At 40.7% G+C, this 17,512-nt stretch overlaps 1 protein-coding gene across 1 annotated transcript in view; it reads left to right on the top strand.

Annotated features, from left to right (window-relative positions):
- The window catches only part of LOC139741397 (uncharacterized), a 48,871-nt gene extending 31,953 nt beyond the window's left edge, over positions 1-16,918 (top strand). Inside the window, exons 14-23 of the mRNA XM_071651981.1 lie at positions 1,940-2,005; positions 2,936-3,013; positions 6,409-6,562; positions 7,093-7,236; positions 7,623-7,714; positions 8,519-8,758; positions 10,233-10,385; positions 10,819-12,085; positions 12,826-14,526; positions 15,671-16,918. Of these exons, the coding sequence (XP_071508082.1) occupies positions 1,940-2,005; positions 2,936-3,013; positions 6,409-6,562; positions 7,093-7,236; positions 7,623-7,714; positions 8,519-8,758; positions 10,233-10,385; positions 10,819-12,085; positions 12,826-14,519 (3,888 nt within the window). The 3' untranslated portion in view covers positions 14,520-14,526; positions 15,671-16,918. The remainder of the gene's footprint in view (positions 1-1,939; positions 2,006-2,935; positions 3,014-6,408; positions 6,563-7,092; positions 7,237-7,622; positions 7,715-8,518; positions 8,759-10,232; positions 10,386-10,818; positions 12,086-12,825; positions 14,527-15,670) is intronic.
- Positions 16,919-17,512: the final 594 nt, after the last annotated feature.

Genomic DNA, 17,512 nt, shown 5'->3' with positions numbered 1-17,512 from the left:
GGTGTCAAAATGTGCGGGAAACTCAAAAGAAAAAAGTCATAGAGCATCGCGGCGAGAGCGTTGCGTGTTGCAGAGTAATCGCGCGAAATGTCGACAGTCTTTTTAGGGTTAAGCACATTTTCAAGTACAAGTTCAACAGTTGTTTTAAAACCAGGCAACCAGGAATTTTTACCAAACTTATGCCAAAAATTATCACAGTATTCAACTGTACATGTTTTGTTGAATAGCAGCTTATCCCTAACCTAGGCCGGGCTATTTAGGTAGATGATAGAGCCGGGGGACCTCCCAGGCTCCCCCCCCCCCCCCAGATCTCGGCCGTCAACCGCTCGAACGCCACAAAAATTGGCACACACATTGCCTATGACGTAATCTAAAGTACCTTGAAGTTAATTTTTCAAAAAATTATCATTTATGCTAAATAATGCTAATTTATGCATAATGATGCATGAAATCAGACAATTTGGTATAAATCACTAAATAAAGCTCAAAACAGGCACATTTTTTGTGTAAATATTCTTTTTAATGTCCTTAGCAAATGTAAGAGGAAAAAAATTGTCTCATCAGAAAAATTTCTTAAGTATTTTATCGTTTTTTTTATTTCTTATGTATTTCTTTGCTTTTGCGACTTTATGCTTTTCGTTGTTTTTTCGATAAAATTTGTCCGCGACATTGTTCCGAACAAGAAAATATGTTATTGATTGATTTTAATCAATAAAACCCCAAAATAATCGTGCTTTTATGAAATTTGCCTGTAAGCACAGTTTGCATTGAAATAGCACACGAATTCACGTTTTTGAGCAATTCTTGGTCTGACATGCACGTACATATTTATGCGCAACTCCGGAAACGCGCGCCCGGGTATCGCAAATTCGGTGTCAAAAGATGTGGGAGACTCGAAAGAAAAAAGTCATGTAACATCGCGGTGATAGCTTTTCGCGAAAACGATAAATCGCGCGGAACGTCGAGGGGGGGCCTCGGAGGCCCCTCCCCCCCCCCCCCCCCCCCCCCCCAGCCTAGTTAGGGTTAAACTATAAATTAGATGTAAAATATTGATGTGAAACCCTGTCTATGCCAATGAGTTAAATGTTCTTAGATTTCACAAACATACCTATGGACAGGAAGTAAATGTTCCACACAAGGAGGTAATCATCATTCACAATTTCAAATCCTTCAAGTCTCTTCATCAAAGTTTGCAACTTTTGTGGGTTTTGGATGATCCCAGTTATTGCAGGAAAAAGAGATTCTTCTGCTGGGAGGTGGGTTATGAATTTTGATTTACAACAAACAAAGAACAAACATTAGGATCCCTTAGTTAGAAGGTGTAAGGGTATGAGTAGAAAAGCGCTCTGAGAGCGCAGACCTCCTCCAAGCAGTTCATTTCTACTTGTACATGCTTGCTGAAAATCGCCCTATTTCTCAATGATAGAGAAGCCTTGTGTACGTGTTTAGCTTCCTGCTGCAAGACACCTTGAGCAGAGCATGTATGTGCTTTAGTGCAGGTATGCAAACCTCAAATATGCACAGCTTGATCTCCCAAGTTCCATGACCCTTTTTGCCAAAAGATTTTTAAAAATCCCTCAATCAAAAATTCATAAAATTTTCCAGATCTTGACCAAACTTTAAGCATCTGTTCCTATGTCATTATCAACTTATCCTGTAAGTGACATTCAAATCTGTGAACAAATTTTAAAGTTATTTTATAAGCAGACAGGCAAGTCAACACTGGCAGAAACATAACCTCTTTGGCAGAGGTAGATATTTGTGTAAAGCATGGGTATTAATCTACTGGAGGGTGTTAAAAGTGTGTATATTGGTGTAAGGAATATGGATATCCTAATAGGACATTGTACAAATTGTCAATGTTAGTGTAAAACCCTGTAGTGATTCCTTACAGGCAGTGTATGAGATTGATTAATATTTTTTGTTTGCTTTGGTGTAGGACTCGGATGTCTCCTCCCAGCCATCCAGACGTAGACGACATCGGAACAAGGACTCAACAAGAAAAGTTAGTACTAGTCACCAAGTTGTTAGTTTTCATGTAATGTTTTCATTTTATAAATGAAATCTCTATGAAAAAGTACAGAAAACATTGATGTTCTGATGAAAGGTTATGTGCTAGATATTCATATGGACTGTGCCTCCTTTTATCATGGCTTATTTCTTTGAATGAAGAAGCCCTGATGTGCTATACCTTCAAAGTTCCCATATACTGTCATTAAAAGTGTCATTGCATATTAATAGAATGCATGCATGCTTGCAAACACAATCAATCTGGTTTGATTATCTTTTATCAGTGGTGTCAAAATATTGAAAAAAAAAGTTACGCATGATTGATGGAAGAAAGCCATCCTATGACCAGTTCTCTCGTATTTAGCTAGAGTTAGATGCTTTATGTGAGATCATCTGAAATCATTGAGGACAGTGACCTTGGCTTTTGGGTTTTCACCACAAGTTTCTACCATGTACATCATTCATGAGATGTTCTTTACTGAGATTGGAACATTGGTACGTTATTTAGCATGAAGGCTTATTTCTCAGTAACAGGTTACTGTCCCTAAGCACAAGCACTGTTATTCATATCAGTGAAAGGGAAAAAGAATTGTGGCTTATGACAGCTCCTTATCATTTATAACTAGTGCTGTAACTGGATTAAAGTCAGTCATAATTGTTTTCATTTTGATATCTTGTGAGAATTCTATCTGTGGCGGTTTATTTTACTTTACAATAAAAGTGCCCTTTGTGTCTCACAGTCTATGCCAAACCTATTCTGCAGGGATGCTGTATCTTTGGAATTGTACTCTAAGACAGCTAGATAGGCTGTGTTTAACAGGGAGTGTAGAGAACCTGGGTGGAAGTAAAAGACCCACTCTACTATACCACCTTTTGAAGACAGTTTGTTCATGTTTGTTATCTCTTTCATTTTGCCCTCACTTAGGAAAGACAAAAACGGGTCAAACCTGTGAAATCCACCAAAGAAAAGCCAATTAAGAAAACTAGGGCTGTAGCAACGAAGGTTAGCTGCTCTTTCTGCACACTAGATGAGAAACTTAATTTCCATTGTTCCAAACACTACCCTCATTCAGTTCACCTAACACCTGGTTGTGAGTTTGAATTTCTTGTGTCCTTTTTTTCACAGTGTAATTTCTCCTCCATTCTCTTTTTCTGTTGATTACAAGGAGTTGTTTTATTTAAAGGGGAATGAAACCCAAATGTCTGTGTTGATTGGGCAAGTAGATCACATAAGTGCACTTGGAGGAAAATTGCATGATCCTTTCAGAAGTAAAGGTTTTGGTGCTGCCATCGCTGGTACAGCAATATGTGATGTCACAGTTTGAGATGGATATTTAAAAAAAAAAAAACTGTGAAGAGAATTCAACGTACATTTGTTGTTTCATTTTACCAGGATAATCAAAGAGCACTTTGCTTACCTCTGTCAAAAGGCAAGGGGAATGATATTAGCTTCAACATGTCTATGTCAGTAACGAGCCGAAGGAATATGCATTAAAAAAGGAACATTTGGAAAATTGCTGAAAGCATTGAAAATAGCATACATGTAACTGTGATAAATGCTCGTGCAGAGTCATGCATAGAGAGCATTATGACCATCAAATGTCAGAGAGTTGACAAACAGGAGTACACGAACATCTTCAAAGTGGGCCTTGGGGTCTCGGTCAGCCACTTAGAAAAACTCCAGGGATTAATTCTCCTTTTACAGTTTTGATCATATGCGTACAGTTATTGTTATACATAAGATCTCTTTTTCCAATAAACATGGTCTTGTGTTCCATGATATAAGTGATAGAATTATTGCAAAATCGCATCAGGTAAAATTTCAGAGATATGTGTTTGTGACTTTGTGGTTGTTTTGTGGAATCTAATCTGTCAGTAAATGACGGTGAAAAATCCAGTCTAACTTTTCATACTAATTATTTCCTTTCTATATCTCGAACATTCTTGAGACATGTTAACTTCAATAAGTCTGACACATGCCGGTACTAATCTTCATCTCTTACCCTGTTTGAAGTGAATTTACTCATAGGCCCAAATTCACGAAGGTGGTTTAAACCTGGCTTAAACCTACACCGTATGGTACAAATTTAGACCATGGTCTAAAATAAGTGTGAAATAGGCGTACCTTTGACTTGCTCATATCAATGCACATTTATTACTGGATGTCTTTTGGCGTAGGCAATCTGTCAATCAGATTTACGCAGAAGAAATTTGCGTAAACCATCATGATGGTTTAAATTTGTACCACCTTCGTGAATGCGGGCCATAGAGTTCCATGTTTTTCTTCTTTGTGTGTGTGATAAAACTCTGTGGGCCAAAGTAGCCACTGAAATTTTGCAGTCTTTGCCATTGAGACATTAACAAGATTTCATTTTTGTCAAAATGTAAGTTATTATTTATTAACCCATTGAGGACGAGTCCCGAGTGTACTCAGGCAGGTGTCTATGGGAAATGTATGTTGTTTCAAAATCAGTCCGTCCTCAATGGGTTAAAGTTGTTTCTGTGTTGTTTGATGTTTTGGTTATCTCCAGTTTATTGTGCTGTTACATATAATCTCTCATATTAATGAAATTGTTACCCTAACCCAAAAAATATAGTTTTTAGTGATATCATTTTCTACATCCATAAGGCTCACCTTTTTGGAAACCATTTATCTGTGCTATTTGATACCTCATTAAAGGCGTAATTTACCATTTGCAGATGAAACAAAAACCCATATTTAGTTCTTCAAAATAGTTCTATAATGTGAGTTAGGGATAGAAACAACCAATGTAAAAATATTAATCAGTATAGTCGATGGTAAGTGTTGTTAACTACACAACATATGAACAAAAGTTATAATAAAGTTGTTTCTAGAAGAAACCATCTACAGTTATGTTAAGGTTTTTTCTATTTTGTAGAAAAATAGTGATATCTGCACCCCACCCCCCGGATGTGGCACACTCTAATCTCCTTATATTTTAGGCTTTATTGCAAAATTTTATATGGTAGGATATTTTGTGATACAACTGACCTACACATATGCATCAAATGTGACAACCTGCACATTTCTGAAATCACTGCTCCCAATGGTAAACAGTACCTTTAATATTGGGATAAACTTGATTTAAATAAGATTTACCTTTGACCTGATATTTTAAGGAATATTTTCTGTTTAGATGATATTGAGTTTTCTGTGCAATGAAAGTACTGTTGTAGGTCACTTCACAAAACTTAAGCAGAGCTGATAATACATCCATTTTGGATTTTTAGTGCATTCACTTTAAGTTTGTACAAATGTATGTTCCATTGTGGAGAGTGCATACATTTCTGACTCCCTCTATGATCAGGAGTCAAACAGTAAAGAAGAAACACACACACACACACACACACACACACACACACACACACACACACACACAGACAAAACATGTCCGTTGTGAGGACTCGTGTAGATTTGAAGAGTGATTTACTTGATACAGCCTTACAAATTATTAGAAAGACAGGATTTTGTTACTGCTAGACAGGATTGACAGCTACTGGGGTGTGATGCAGTAATGTTCAAGCAATTTCACTGAAAACAGACTACACTGTTAATGTCTCAATCATAAATGCAAGGTGATAAACTGCCAGGGGATATAATGGACAGTTCATGGAGTCAACATATTACAAAGAAATCAATTACTGCATAACTATTACAAAATTAGGAAGTACTACAATACTGCTAACAGAGTTACCTTTTTTGAACATGTCTGTGATCTTTTCAGTCATATTACTGTGTAAGCCTGTGATAATAATAATAATAATACAGTGCTTATATAGCACATATCACTACCGTACTGCCTCTATGCGCTCTAAGGGAGAGGGATGAAAATGGGGGGGGGGGGGGGGGAATGTACTGTACAATGTATGTACCGTAGATGCAAACCAAAACTTATTCACAATACTTTTTGAACAGAAATGTCTTAAGAACAGTTTTAAACTTTTAAACTGTGGAAGCTATTAAAGGGGATGGCTAGTAACTGATCAGTGGGAATCAGTGGGAATGCTGGAAGATGGTTCTTCCAATCCTTGTGGGATTCATTTAAGAGTACATTATATATCTGTTGTTGTGTGAAAATTATTTGCTTCAGAATGGTCTCATTTCAAGTAATGTGCAGTTTAATGTGTCCAGGTTAGCGTGCTTGGTCAGTGACGGGGCATTAATCTGCACATTACTTGGATATGAGACCGTTCTGAAGCAAATTATTTTCACACAACAGTAGATATATAATGTACTCTTAAATGAATCCCACAAGGATTGGAACAATCATCCCTCAGCATTCCCACTGATTACCACTGATCAGCTACTAGCCATCCCCTTTAAAGTAAAATAGAGGAGCTTATATAACACTATACATACTTTGTTTCTTTTCTCAGGAGAGTAAGTTAAGAGGGCGTGGCCGTCCCAAGAAGAGAGAGGGGGCGGTGAGCAGCGCCTCGAGAGAGAAGAAAGAGTCTGCAGCTCTAGGGATGGACCTGCTGCATCAACACACTGTCTCTCTCAGCCAGTCTCCCCCAGACAAGAACAATGGTGGGTCAATGCAGGAAATGGGTGTAAACGCCCACCCGGGTGTCGGTGGTAGGGATGGAGAAAATTTAATTGAAATAGTGGTAGACTAGTGCTAGGTTGTGACATACTGACATAATCCCTTCACTGAGCCTGTTTCCTTCGTAGATATCAGGCTTCAAACATGAACAAGGCTTGCCTTGGATGGTCTAGGTGTAAGACCATGTATGTATCATGTTGTGTCCCAACCCACCATATTTTTGTCACAACTGGCTATAGTTCTTGCTAGGATGTATGATTAGTAAGTTTTAGATTTTGTTGAATTATATCGCATCATTGCAAATCATAAATGAGTATCAATATCTATTTTGGTAATGATGCTCATTTATGATTTTAATCAAGGTTGTTACAATCTGTGAATTGTCAGGTGGATTTATGTGCTTCATTTTACCAGAGAACTTCTCCCATGTGGCCAGGCTCTGTGTCCCTTTTTTTTCACAGTTGATGCTATCATGTTGCTAAGCAACACATCAATCTATTCTTCCCTCCTGCAGGCTTGCTGAATGACCTTGGTATGTCCTTCAATCTGGCCAGCATGGTCACTCCGCACAAGGAAAAAAGTCGACCAAAGTCCAGGGAGCGTAAGCCAAGTCATCGGCAGAAGAAGGATCTGGAGGCATCCATTCAGTGGTTAGCAGGTGGGTTGAGTGTTACCATGCATCAGGAGGACCAAAGAAAAATTTTTAATAAGATATAAGATCCGGAGCTGTCAATGTGTATGCTTTTACAATATTTAGTTTGATGTTGCTCCATTGAAATTGTTTTTTTTAAAAAATGAAATGTGATTTAGCACGCTGTGTAGTTGAAATTTGCTCCTTTCTTTAGCCTGAGTGTAATCTATGTAGGAAAAATGTATATGCAAAGATTTTTTCCCCATATTTTTGTAAAGGATCAGTGTAAATTGTGATCTCTGGAGGTTTGCAACACCGCTCGCAGACATATCAATATATTTAGCTTAGTGTCGAGAATTTACAAAAATGTATAGTTGTATCAATGCGTATTTGTATTTCTTTCATTTCAACAGATGACTACAAAATGCAACTGCTTCAGTTTTTAAGCTACATGAAAACGCCGGAATATAGTGAGCTAGTTCGGAGACAGTTGGAAGAAGAAAAGGTGAGAAAAATAATGGTTTTGGGTAAAAAAAAATCAAACAAATAGAATATAATCTAACTGAATGAATGGCATTTCAAAACAGATGCTGACATAATTCAACACTACACATAGTCCAATATCCTGATCATGAAAAAGCACCTGTCCAACCTTCTACTCATCAATAGACGGTGCCTTCCAGGTGGTCCAATCCTTGTCTGTGGAAAAGTTATTCCTTCATATATATGTAGTGTCTTTAATCCATGCGCTATGCAAAATATACTCTTTCTGATTTGTTTAAAACATGTATTAATATATCTAAGTGTGCAGTAGGCCATTGCATTGCAACTATCATTGATGATAGCTTGTGCAGAATTGCAATAAGTTTATAACTATTTGGATTCATAGTAATTCATAATAATCATCCACACTCGAGATAACAGACTTTTCAAATGCGAAGAAAAAGAAAACCTTGGTTGTTGAGATTATTATCTTTTAGTTCATATTTAGTCCAGGGCAAGTAGATTTTCTGTATGGGCAAGTCAAAATATGAAAGGTCAGAACATGTATAAGGCTAGGATTGACTCTTGTAAAGTCGGTTATGGGGAAGGGGGGATTGGATTAGATTGGACTAAGGCCAGATTTTGCAAGTGAGAAGTAGCCCTTGAGAGGATTAGGTAGGCACTGTTGATAAAACATTGCTAAAGCTAGAGTTTGACTTTGTTTTATCCTCTTATCATTTCCAAAACATTGCACTCAGCAAAATTTCCCCAGGAACATTGTGGGTTTATTAGAAAAAATATGCTCCATTGTTCCTCCTATTGTCAGGTGTACAATGAGCAACTGAAGCTGAAGCGAGGCCTCCTTGAGGACCAAATCGCCATGCTGTCCAAGGAGGGTGTCCGGCTTCTCAACCTCCAGCTGGACAAACTGGGCATCCAGGCCAAGTCTCCCTCCGAGCTGGTGGCCAAGTCCCGAGAGATCGTCGGCAAGCATCGCGAGCTCCAGGACCGTTACCAGAGTCTGGCCTCCAGTATGCATTCGCTGGAAGCCGAGAACCGCAAACTGGTAAGGCCAGACTTACTTTCGTCCTTTGTGGCAGTCTCCACATGGACTTACACTGCCATGCATGGAAATGCCAAAACAAATTCTGTCATTTTTCTGAATGGCTAACGAACATATGAGTGAACAATTGCACAGTGCAATTTTAAGAACCTGAGAATGTGATTTTTAGCCACCCAGCATGAAAATTTAGTCATCTGAAAGTAGCGATTTTATACAGTATAAGCAAGAGAGTGTATGTGGATCACTTGTCAGTTCAAAATATGTGGAGTGGGGAGGCTGGCTGGGCTTGGATATATGTGACCCGCAACAACAAAAGGATCCGAAAGTCGGGGGAGGACAATTTTCTGAAAATGGCATGACATTATTCCCTTACTCTTCTACTTTAATTTCATATAAAGCACAACTCATAAAAGTACTCGGTTGCGGAGATATCAATGATTTTATTAGCGCATGTCAAGTGGTTGAGGAAATCAGAGTTTCGAGAAAAAACGCCTTCAAAGTTTTCCTCCTGACGCTATCATGATCAAGGGGAGGCGAGACAGTTTTCATCGCTTGACAATAGAAGGCATGCTTCTAGCGACCTCTGCGATGTTCATTAAAGCTTAGCGCCACCGGTCTACGCATGACCAATCAGTAATCAGGATGCCAGGCATTGACCAATAAGATTACTCCCTCGTTGCTAGGGGCGGAGTCTAGCTGCGGCGCTAAATCCAAATCTTCGGACACGTTTCTGTTACATTGAAAGTCGGAAAATCATGGCCCAGAAAAACGCCGATTTCTTGCCTTTCCTTTGATCATTTAGCTTCGAAATTTCGGCAGATGATAGACAAAACATGAGACTACAAAATTATGCCAAAAACAGAAATCCGATTGATCTGACCAATTTTGATGATGTGACTTCAAACTCGAATTTCTCGGCTCAGCCGTCAGCGACTTTAGGATCCTTTTGTTGTAGCGGGTCACATATTTGAGAAGCCCTGTAATGAAATGCGTATAGCATGTTCACTGATGCTGCTATTCATGGTTTTTTTAAGATATTGTTTACCATTGGGAGCAGTGATTTTAAAAATGTTTGAGATATTACATTTGATACATATGTGTAGGTCAGTTGTATCACAAAACATCCTACCATATAAAAAAAATTAGAAACAAAGCATGAAATATAAGGCGATATCACTATTTTTCTCTCAATAAACCATAACTGTAGATGGTTTAGTCTAGAAACATTCTCATTATAACTATTGTTCACATATTGTATATGTTACAATACTTAGCATTGATTATACTGATTCAGTTTTTTGCTTTGGCTGTTTCTATCCCTAACTCACATTTTAAAGTACTAAAGCTGGGATTTTGTGTATCTGCAAATTGAAAACAATGAATGCATAAAACAAACATAGTATCAGGTCACCCATGAATCCCCATGATACTGGGTCTTTGATGGCAGCTTTGTGGTGTTCTCCACTCCCTCTCTAAGGTCGCTGCTCGTAACCAGGAGGTTGTCAATCAGCTGTTGGGACACGAAGGCAAGTGGGATGGCAGGGATGGGACCAGCAATGCCAAGGCCGCCTCCCTCATCACTGAGCAGATCATCCAGGAATTCAGTAACCAGCAGGAGCTAAAGAGACAGGTATGAAGATTCATCTCTCTCTCTCTTTTGGCACAACCACCCTGTGAACTGTTTCTGTAATGAATTGCAATTCATGGATGCTTCTTTTCCCACATCCTAGTGATCAATCATTTCATTCACCTCCTCCTTCTGATTAGATTTGGTGCTAGGTAAGGCAAGCCTCCACCAAGCTTTATGCTTTTTAATGGCATTAATTCTTAATTGACATCAAGTAAAATGGTTTAGTTCATTAGTGATCTATGGGGCTTTTATTGATGGTATCATAGTTTATCTGTCTGTTCATTGGCTTGTGGTGTTTAATGGGCAGTTAGGTCATATTGTTGTTAATTAATCCTTCTTAGCATTTCATGCAAAAGATCTGATTTTGTCATAATTCATCAAACTCTATGAGGAATGATCTGTACAATTGTCATGTATTCCGTTGTCTTTTCAGGTGCAAAAGTTGGAATTCGAAGTGACAGCCCTCGAGAAAATGTCAGAAAAAACCAAAAAGCCTGAAAAAGCACCAAAGAAAAAGCGCCGCAGCAAGACCACAGAGAAGAGCCGCAAGATCAAGGATATCGTGGGTCCAGTGTCCCCTCCAAACGTCAAAGAGGATGTTCTCAAGCAAGAGAGATTATCAGGGACCCAGTCTAGTAGTCCTGGACTGTCCAAGTCCTGGCATGGAGAGAGTAACACAGACACTAAAACACCACCACAGCCCCTGATGTCAGGACCTGGACCTGCAGAGAATCCCCATCTGTCCCCAGGCAAGGCAGCTCTGCAGAGGAAACTGTCCAACACCCTGGAGAGCTCTGCTGCAACAGTCAAGGAAGACAAAACCAGGGACTATCCCTATGACGTAGGGCAGCTCATGAGCTGTGCTCAAAGGCAGGTGAGCCAGGTCCAGAAACCCACGCCTGGCAAGATGGACCACGTATCTCCTTCAGCACTCCACGTGGTTGTCACAAGTTCTGAGATGGGTGTCCCAGAGCCATCGGTCACGCTGGCTTCCATGACAAAGTTTGGACTGCCAGAGGGCAGTCTCCACTCCAGTCGAGCCTCTAGCTCAGGGGTCCATCACCTTGTGCAATCCTGTATGCCCTTGATCAGTCCTCTGGAGCTTAACCGTGGGTTGTACGGCTTCATGCCTGCATCCCAGGTCAATAAGGTCCTCAAGACGTCACTGGACACCAATGAACCGCCACTCAGCCCCCAGAATGTCACCCTCTACCCTTCAACCACTCAGACATCAGACTCCAAGCAAGAACTTCACAGCAGCATCAGAGATCCTAACAAAAGTGAGATTCCTGTAGCATCCTCTGTGCCCCTGTCTCAGGCGATGAGTGCCAGCAATGGTCACGATGGCGACAGTGGACGCAGCTCAGATGCATCATCATCCAAAGAGGAACTCACAAAGCTCTCCATGCCAGCCAACACTTCAAGCTCCTCAGGGGGCTGTAAGAAGACAGAGTCCAGCAAGTCCAAGAGGAGTCGCAAGCGACCAGCAACCACAACATCCCCAGAAACTGGCACACCCCCAAAGGTCTCAACATCATTAGCCAAATCCAGCCAAGGAGGCGGAGCCTTGACAGAAGCACAGGATATTATCACCATGGTGACTAATGTCAACCAACCGCTAAGAATCAGTGCAATACCATCGCCGGAAGGTGCTCTAGCCAGCAGAGAAGGGCTGTCCACCTCACAGACAGATATTTCAGGTAAGAATTAATACAGCAAGCTCCCACAGGAATCCTCCTCCTCTCAGTGTCCCATAACTTCCTGTGTTTACGACATGACATAGATAAGCAACCCGTGTGTAATACTACAGTTAGTGGCACTGTTTAACAGCAGAAAGATTTTGTAGTCTCAGTTGTATTGTAATTCACATGTTTGGCTTAGCTAACCTTTTAATGCATTCTTCTTTGCTCCTTTTTTTCTCTCTCTTTCATTGGAAGATTAATTTTGGGAATTTGCTTTGAATGTACCAATGCAACATATGTGTAGTAAAGGCTTATTATGATTTTTATTTTTGTGTAACAAGGATAATCTCTATTTGGTTGGTGGTGCCACAACAAAGTTTGCAGTCAGCACTTTACCCATTTAGGAAAAGGGGAGATATGTATTTTTTTTTTTTTTTTTTTGCCCTGAGATAGTCCTCCCGAGTATGAACATGCAGTTAGGTACTTGCAGAATGTATCAGACTGAATAATGGTCCTTGTTTGGAGTGGTAAAATGCATTACATTTGTGCTGCAATCTGGATTTAAAAATTTGCATCTTGTGAGAAATATGGGAGATTTTACATAGATTGTCAATGTGTTTGAGTACACTTTGATAGAGATTAAGGCTCTTCACCTTCTCGATATCAATGTAATTGCACACTGTTCCTTTCATCAAGGAATATTTCATTCATACCTTTTTTTATCTTTTCTTTTGTTTTTCTGTTACTCCTGTATGTAGGTGACAAGGCAAGCACCACTTCTGAACCAGAAACTTCTAATGTGAGGGAATCCCCAAACACAAAGAAATTGCAGGCCAACATTAGCAGCAAGATCGATGCCCTGGCAGCTTTCGCTTCCTCCCAGCTGGACCGCAGCAAGCAGATCAGACGCCAGAGTACGGGGGGAAGTCCCGACGTTCACGGCTCGTGGGACTCCCACAAGACGGGGACCCTGCCTGCAGGAGGGTGCTACCTTCCAACGGTCCCGGAGTCTCAGGGGGGAGGTCATCCTGTTGTCACCGACTCCCAGGATTTGTCAGCCCAACTGTGCAATGCAGGCCTTGCGTGTGCTACATCCATCCACCCACTGCCCAACCCCAACTCCTGGCAAATGGCTCACTTGAGTAAGGCCCAGAATGCTGGTGACACGGGCAGCGCTCACTCAAAGAATAGTGGTAGTGAGAAGACTGCAGATCTGAGGCCGAACAATGAGCCCCCGCTGTTCATAAGTGGTCATTACACCCCAAAAGGCAAGAAGCCCATTCCTTTGAAACTCTCTCCAAAGCCTCCTGCAAGGCATGTAGACTCGGAGCCATCTACTGAGGAACTTGTCCCACCAAAGACGCCAGGGAAGGACTTGGAAGAAACTGCCTCCAGCTCCTTGGCCAATTCTAAGCACACTAGTGTGAGCACTACTTCCTTATCAGAGTCGATGACTACTCCAACAAAATACAGCGGTCAACCCTCTGTGCCAACATCACAAGATACCAACTACGCAGATGTCCAGTTTCACAAGAAATTTTCCCGCAAGGAAGGACGGAAGTACTGCAAGCCAACAACGCACTCCATTGCTACCCAGGATGCTCAGAGCAAGAAGCAGACGGAGGCTGGGTCATCTCCTCACAGGAAAGAAGCCGAGAGTCAAAAGACCAAGAGACAATCTCCAGTTCCAACTGTCATCTTGCAGAGACCACCCTCACATGACCTGCCCAAGCTAGCCATCAAGCAACAACATTCCAGCCATTACACATCTAAAGGGAACACTTCCTCAAATAGTCAGCAAGCGAACAAGTTCAGTGGTGGTGGCACTGCTAACACTCATGCTAAGCATGATACAAACCTAGGTCCATTTATAGAGCTGCGCTCATCTGGCCTGAAACAGGTTCCAAACCCACCCCCAACGGCAGCATCCATCAGCAGTCACCAGCCTCTCCTGACTACCTCTGCCGGTACGCAGCGTTACACCGGCAGCAGCTACTACACCAACACCCTAGCTCCCTCTGGTATTCACTCTCAGGGAGTAAACCAGGAACTCCTAGATCGCTCCCAGAGTCGCAGCTCTCAGCCCCATGCAACCCTGCAGGCCTCTGGTGACAGCTACCGGTCTCCCTTCTCTACCCCACCCCCTCCTCCCAGCTCCAGGGGAACGCCCTCATCCAGTGACTCTGCCCATTCAGAGAGCCATGGATCCTTGAGGACCACGCCCCCTACCCACACGGGGCGCTCCTTACCCCCAACCATGTCACCCCTCCAAAGCTCCGTCTCACACCCCTCTGGCTACGCAATCAATGGTGTCATGCCTCCCTATGGAGTCAACCAAGCATCGGGTGATCTAGGCATGCCAACATACATCCCTGGTGCTGGAAACTACATGCCTGTGACACACTCAGGGCACGGACCAAGCTACCTCATGCAGTATGGAACACCAAGATAAACCAAGAGTGAGTCTCAGAGTGTAACTTTAAGACCCGAATATTTGGGAAAACATTTGTATTGTGCAGGAATCAAGACTGGAGCTGAACGTTACTAATTGTTGTATGCTTTTGAAGGGACTGTACAGTACTGGTTGAGGTGGGGATTCATGTTTTAAACATTCCTAAGTGAGATAATGAGAAACCTCTTATGAAATATGAAAGAGCATGTAATTTTAAGAAGAATTCAACGTTTATTTGATGAAAATTGGTTTTCAAATGGCTGAGATATCCAAAAAAGGGATGATAATAAAAGGCGACAGGCCACGCCTTTTATTAGGATCTCTTTGTTTCACCTTGTTTTTGGATATCTCAGCCATTTCAAAACCCATTTTCATCAAATAAACTTTTGATACCCCTTAGAATTGCATGCTCTTTGACATCTCATAGAGTGGTTTCTGAATATTTCGCAAAACGTTAAAAGCTAAATCCTCACCTCGACCAGAACTGTATATGTGTTCCCCGTCGAGCAATTGTGTTATAACAGGCTTGTGCTTCTTGTGGTTTATTTAATGTACCTTGGTGGGCAGTGAATAAAGATTGATTCAATCGGGCCAGCCTTCTTTCTCCATGCTACCAGGTCTTGTAACAAATGATATTCTCAAAATTGGTCTTGTGACATAGAAAAGAGCAAATTCAAAATATGTTAAAACTTTGGCAATGTTGTAGGAGTGCTTTCCTGTAACTGAACTGACTTATAGCAAAGAAGATGCAATTAAAAACTGGATCGAATGCATACTATTTCTTGTAATTTGTTTGTTTTGTTGAGAGATTTTGGGTCTCGTGCTACAGTGGACACCCGTAATAAAAAAGTTCTCAGAACAGGCAGTTTTCTTTGTTATATCGAAATTTTGTTATAGCCGAACGAAGAAACAATAAAAAAACAAAGAGCAGGTAATGTTGCAGCCTGAATTTTTACTTCATTATAATTGGAATTTTGTTATAACCGTGTTCGTTATAATGGGAGTGCACTGTACCAGTATTGTTTGGGCTTCTTTATCAAGTTTAAACTCTAGAAAATAGTAATTATTGTGATAAGTACAGATTTCGGCCTGCCATACTTCTTGCTCAATTATGCTATATTTCTTCTTTTTTTTCTGTTCACCATTTACAGATCTCACCCTGCGAAGGTGGAAGGGTATCAACAGTACTATATCATCAGCAATTTCAACCTTGCCACCAATCTATACATGTACACCCTTATTTAGGCAAGTTGGAATAATCCATTCCTCCAGCGGGGGGAGGCTGAGTGCACGTATTGTAGAGGGTAGTCATCCTGAAGTGTAGTATTTGTGTAGCAACAGAGTAGAGAGTTTATTGAGGGGCAAACTGTATCCTACCAAGACTTTCTTACCGCAAAAGTAGCCCACTTGGAAGTTTCAGGTCATATCTTACAGAGGCTTTTCTAGAATTTTTGCTATGTATCGGATGACGGTTCACACTACGGAGGCCAAAGTCATACTTAGAATCAGCTGCCTAGTTAGAGTAAGCATAAGTTTGACTTCTTCCTGGATTTCAGTGCTGTCTATTTGACCTGGTTTTTGTGGTGACCAGTCCATGTGTATATATTGTCATAGATACTTGAAGCTAGGCACTGCCATTGAACTTGTCCTGGAACACGTGGACGCAATCTTGAGTTACCTTCATTCTGTGGTACAGAAATCTTCCTCACAAATCTATTTGCTGCATATTGCAACACAATATATTGAATGACCAAGTTGCACTAGTGACATATGGGACTACAGTCATTTTTGTACAGAAAATGTCATCAAGTTACTTGAACAATTTCTCTGACATTTGTATTCTCCTAATCCAGGTTGTAATGACCTTCGTCTCAGTGAGGGTTTTGTATATTTCAATCATGGCACTTGCCAGTGCAACATTTGATCATAGACTCCTGTTCATTGGCTGCAACAAGAGAAGTTCATATGTGTCAACTGTTCTTGTAAGGGCTACATGGTACATTTTCTCTTGAATTTGTGTAGAAAGCTGTTAGTAAACCATCATACCGAGAGTAAATCAGCTTGAAAATTGCTCAGATTTGCTGTCGTAAAGTGTCTTTCCGGATATTCCTTCAGTGCATGTGAAATGTTTGCCATGAGGGAGCAGTGCATTCCCCTGAAAAGATGAAAAGTGCATTCAATACTCTGTTTTGCTACGCCATACTCATAGAACATGCACTGTACAAACTTCTCATCCAGTTGGATTTCAGTGCCAATGTTCTTATTATGTGGTTACGTTTCTTTTTTTCATGTGATGTGTCATACCAGAGCAGTTTTCTTCCCATCACAGACAGACTTTGCAATCCCAAATGTTAGCAATCAGGCTGTGGGTAGAGTGACATCGGGAAGACAAAACCTTTTTTTTTAATTCTTCAATTCCATGCATTGTGATGCATGATCATTCATCCACAAGGAATCATATTAGAACAAGATTATCCACTCAAAAATAATGATGATAATGATGATAAAAAAATCACTCCTGTATTCATGTTTACCGTGAATACATTTAGCCCAGTCTGGCAATGTTAAAACAAGCACAGCTCTTTAAAAGACATGGAGGTCAGTTTCCATACTGTATTAAGTGGTAAAATGTAAGTTTTGTGTTTAGTTTTGCTCTCTTTTTTTTTCTGATTGAGATATCTGTTCAGTAGAAGAAAGCCATGTGTGGAGAGGTCAGTAGTTTGTCCATCTCTTTGCAGGGCTTTGTTCTCTGCTGGAAGAGCATCGTGTACAAGAATGCATGCACTGAAAGGTGCTTTGTACGAGGTAGACTGAACAGGAGCAGAATCGCTCTGGATCAATGCAAAGTTTGCAAATTTATATAATTATTTGAATAATTGATTCTTTTTTCCTTGATGTAATTTGCTTGCTGTGACTTGTCTTCCACCACCATGATTAGTATTCTTTTATCTTTTGATTTCTTCTGCATATTGATGTTCATTTTTCCTCAGAGT

The sequence above is a fragment of the Diadema antillarum genome, unplaced genomic scaffold (genome assembly GCF_040938485.1).
Source record: "Diadema antillarum isolate AM-2024a unplaced genomic scaffold, OU_Dant_1.0 scf00000031, whole genome shotgun sequence".
In the NCBI taxonomy this organism is placed as follows: Eukaryota; Metazoa; Echinodermata; class Echinoidea; order Diadematoida; family Diadematidae; genus Diadema; species Diadema antillarum.
Note: the sequence above shows the minus strand (reverse complement) of the source record. Positions and strands in the feature narration are given on the sequence as shown.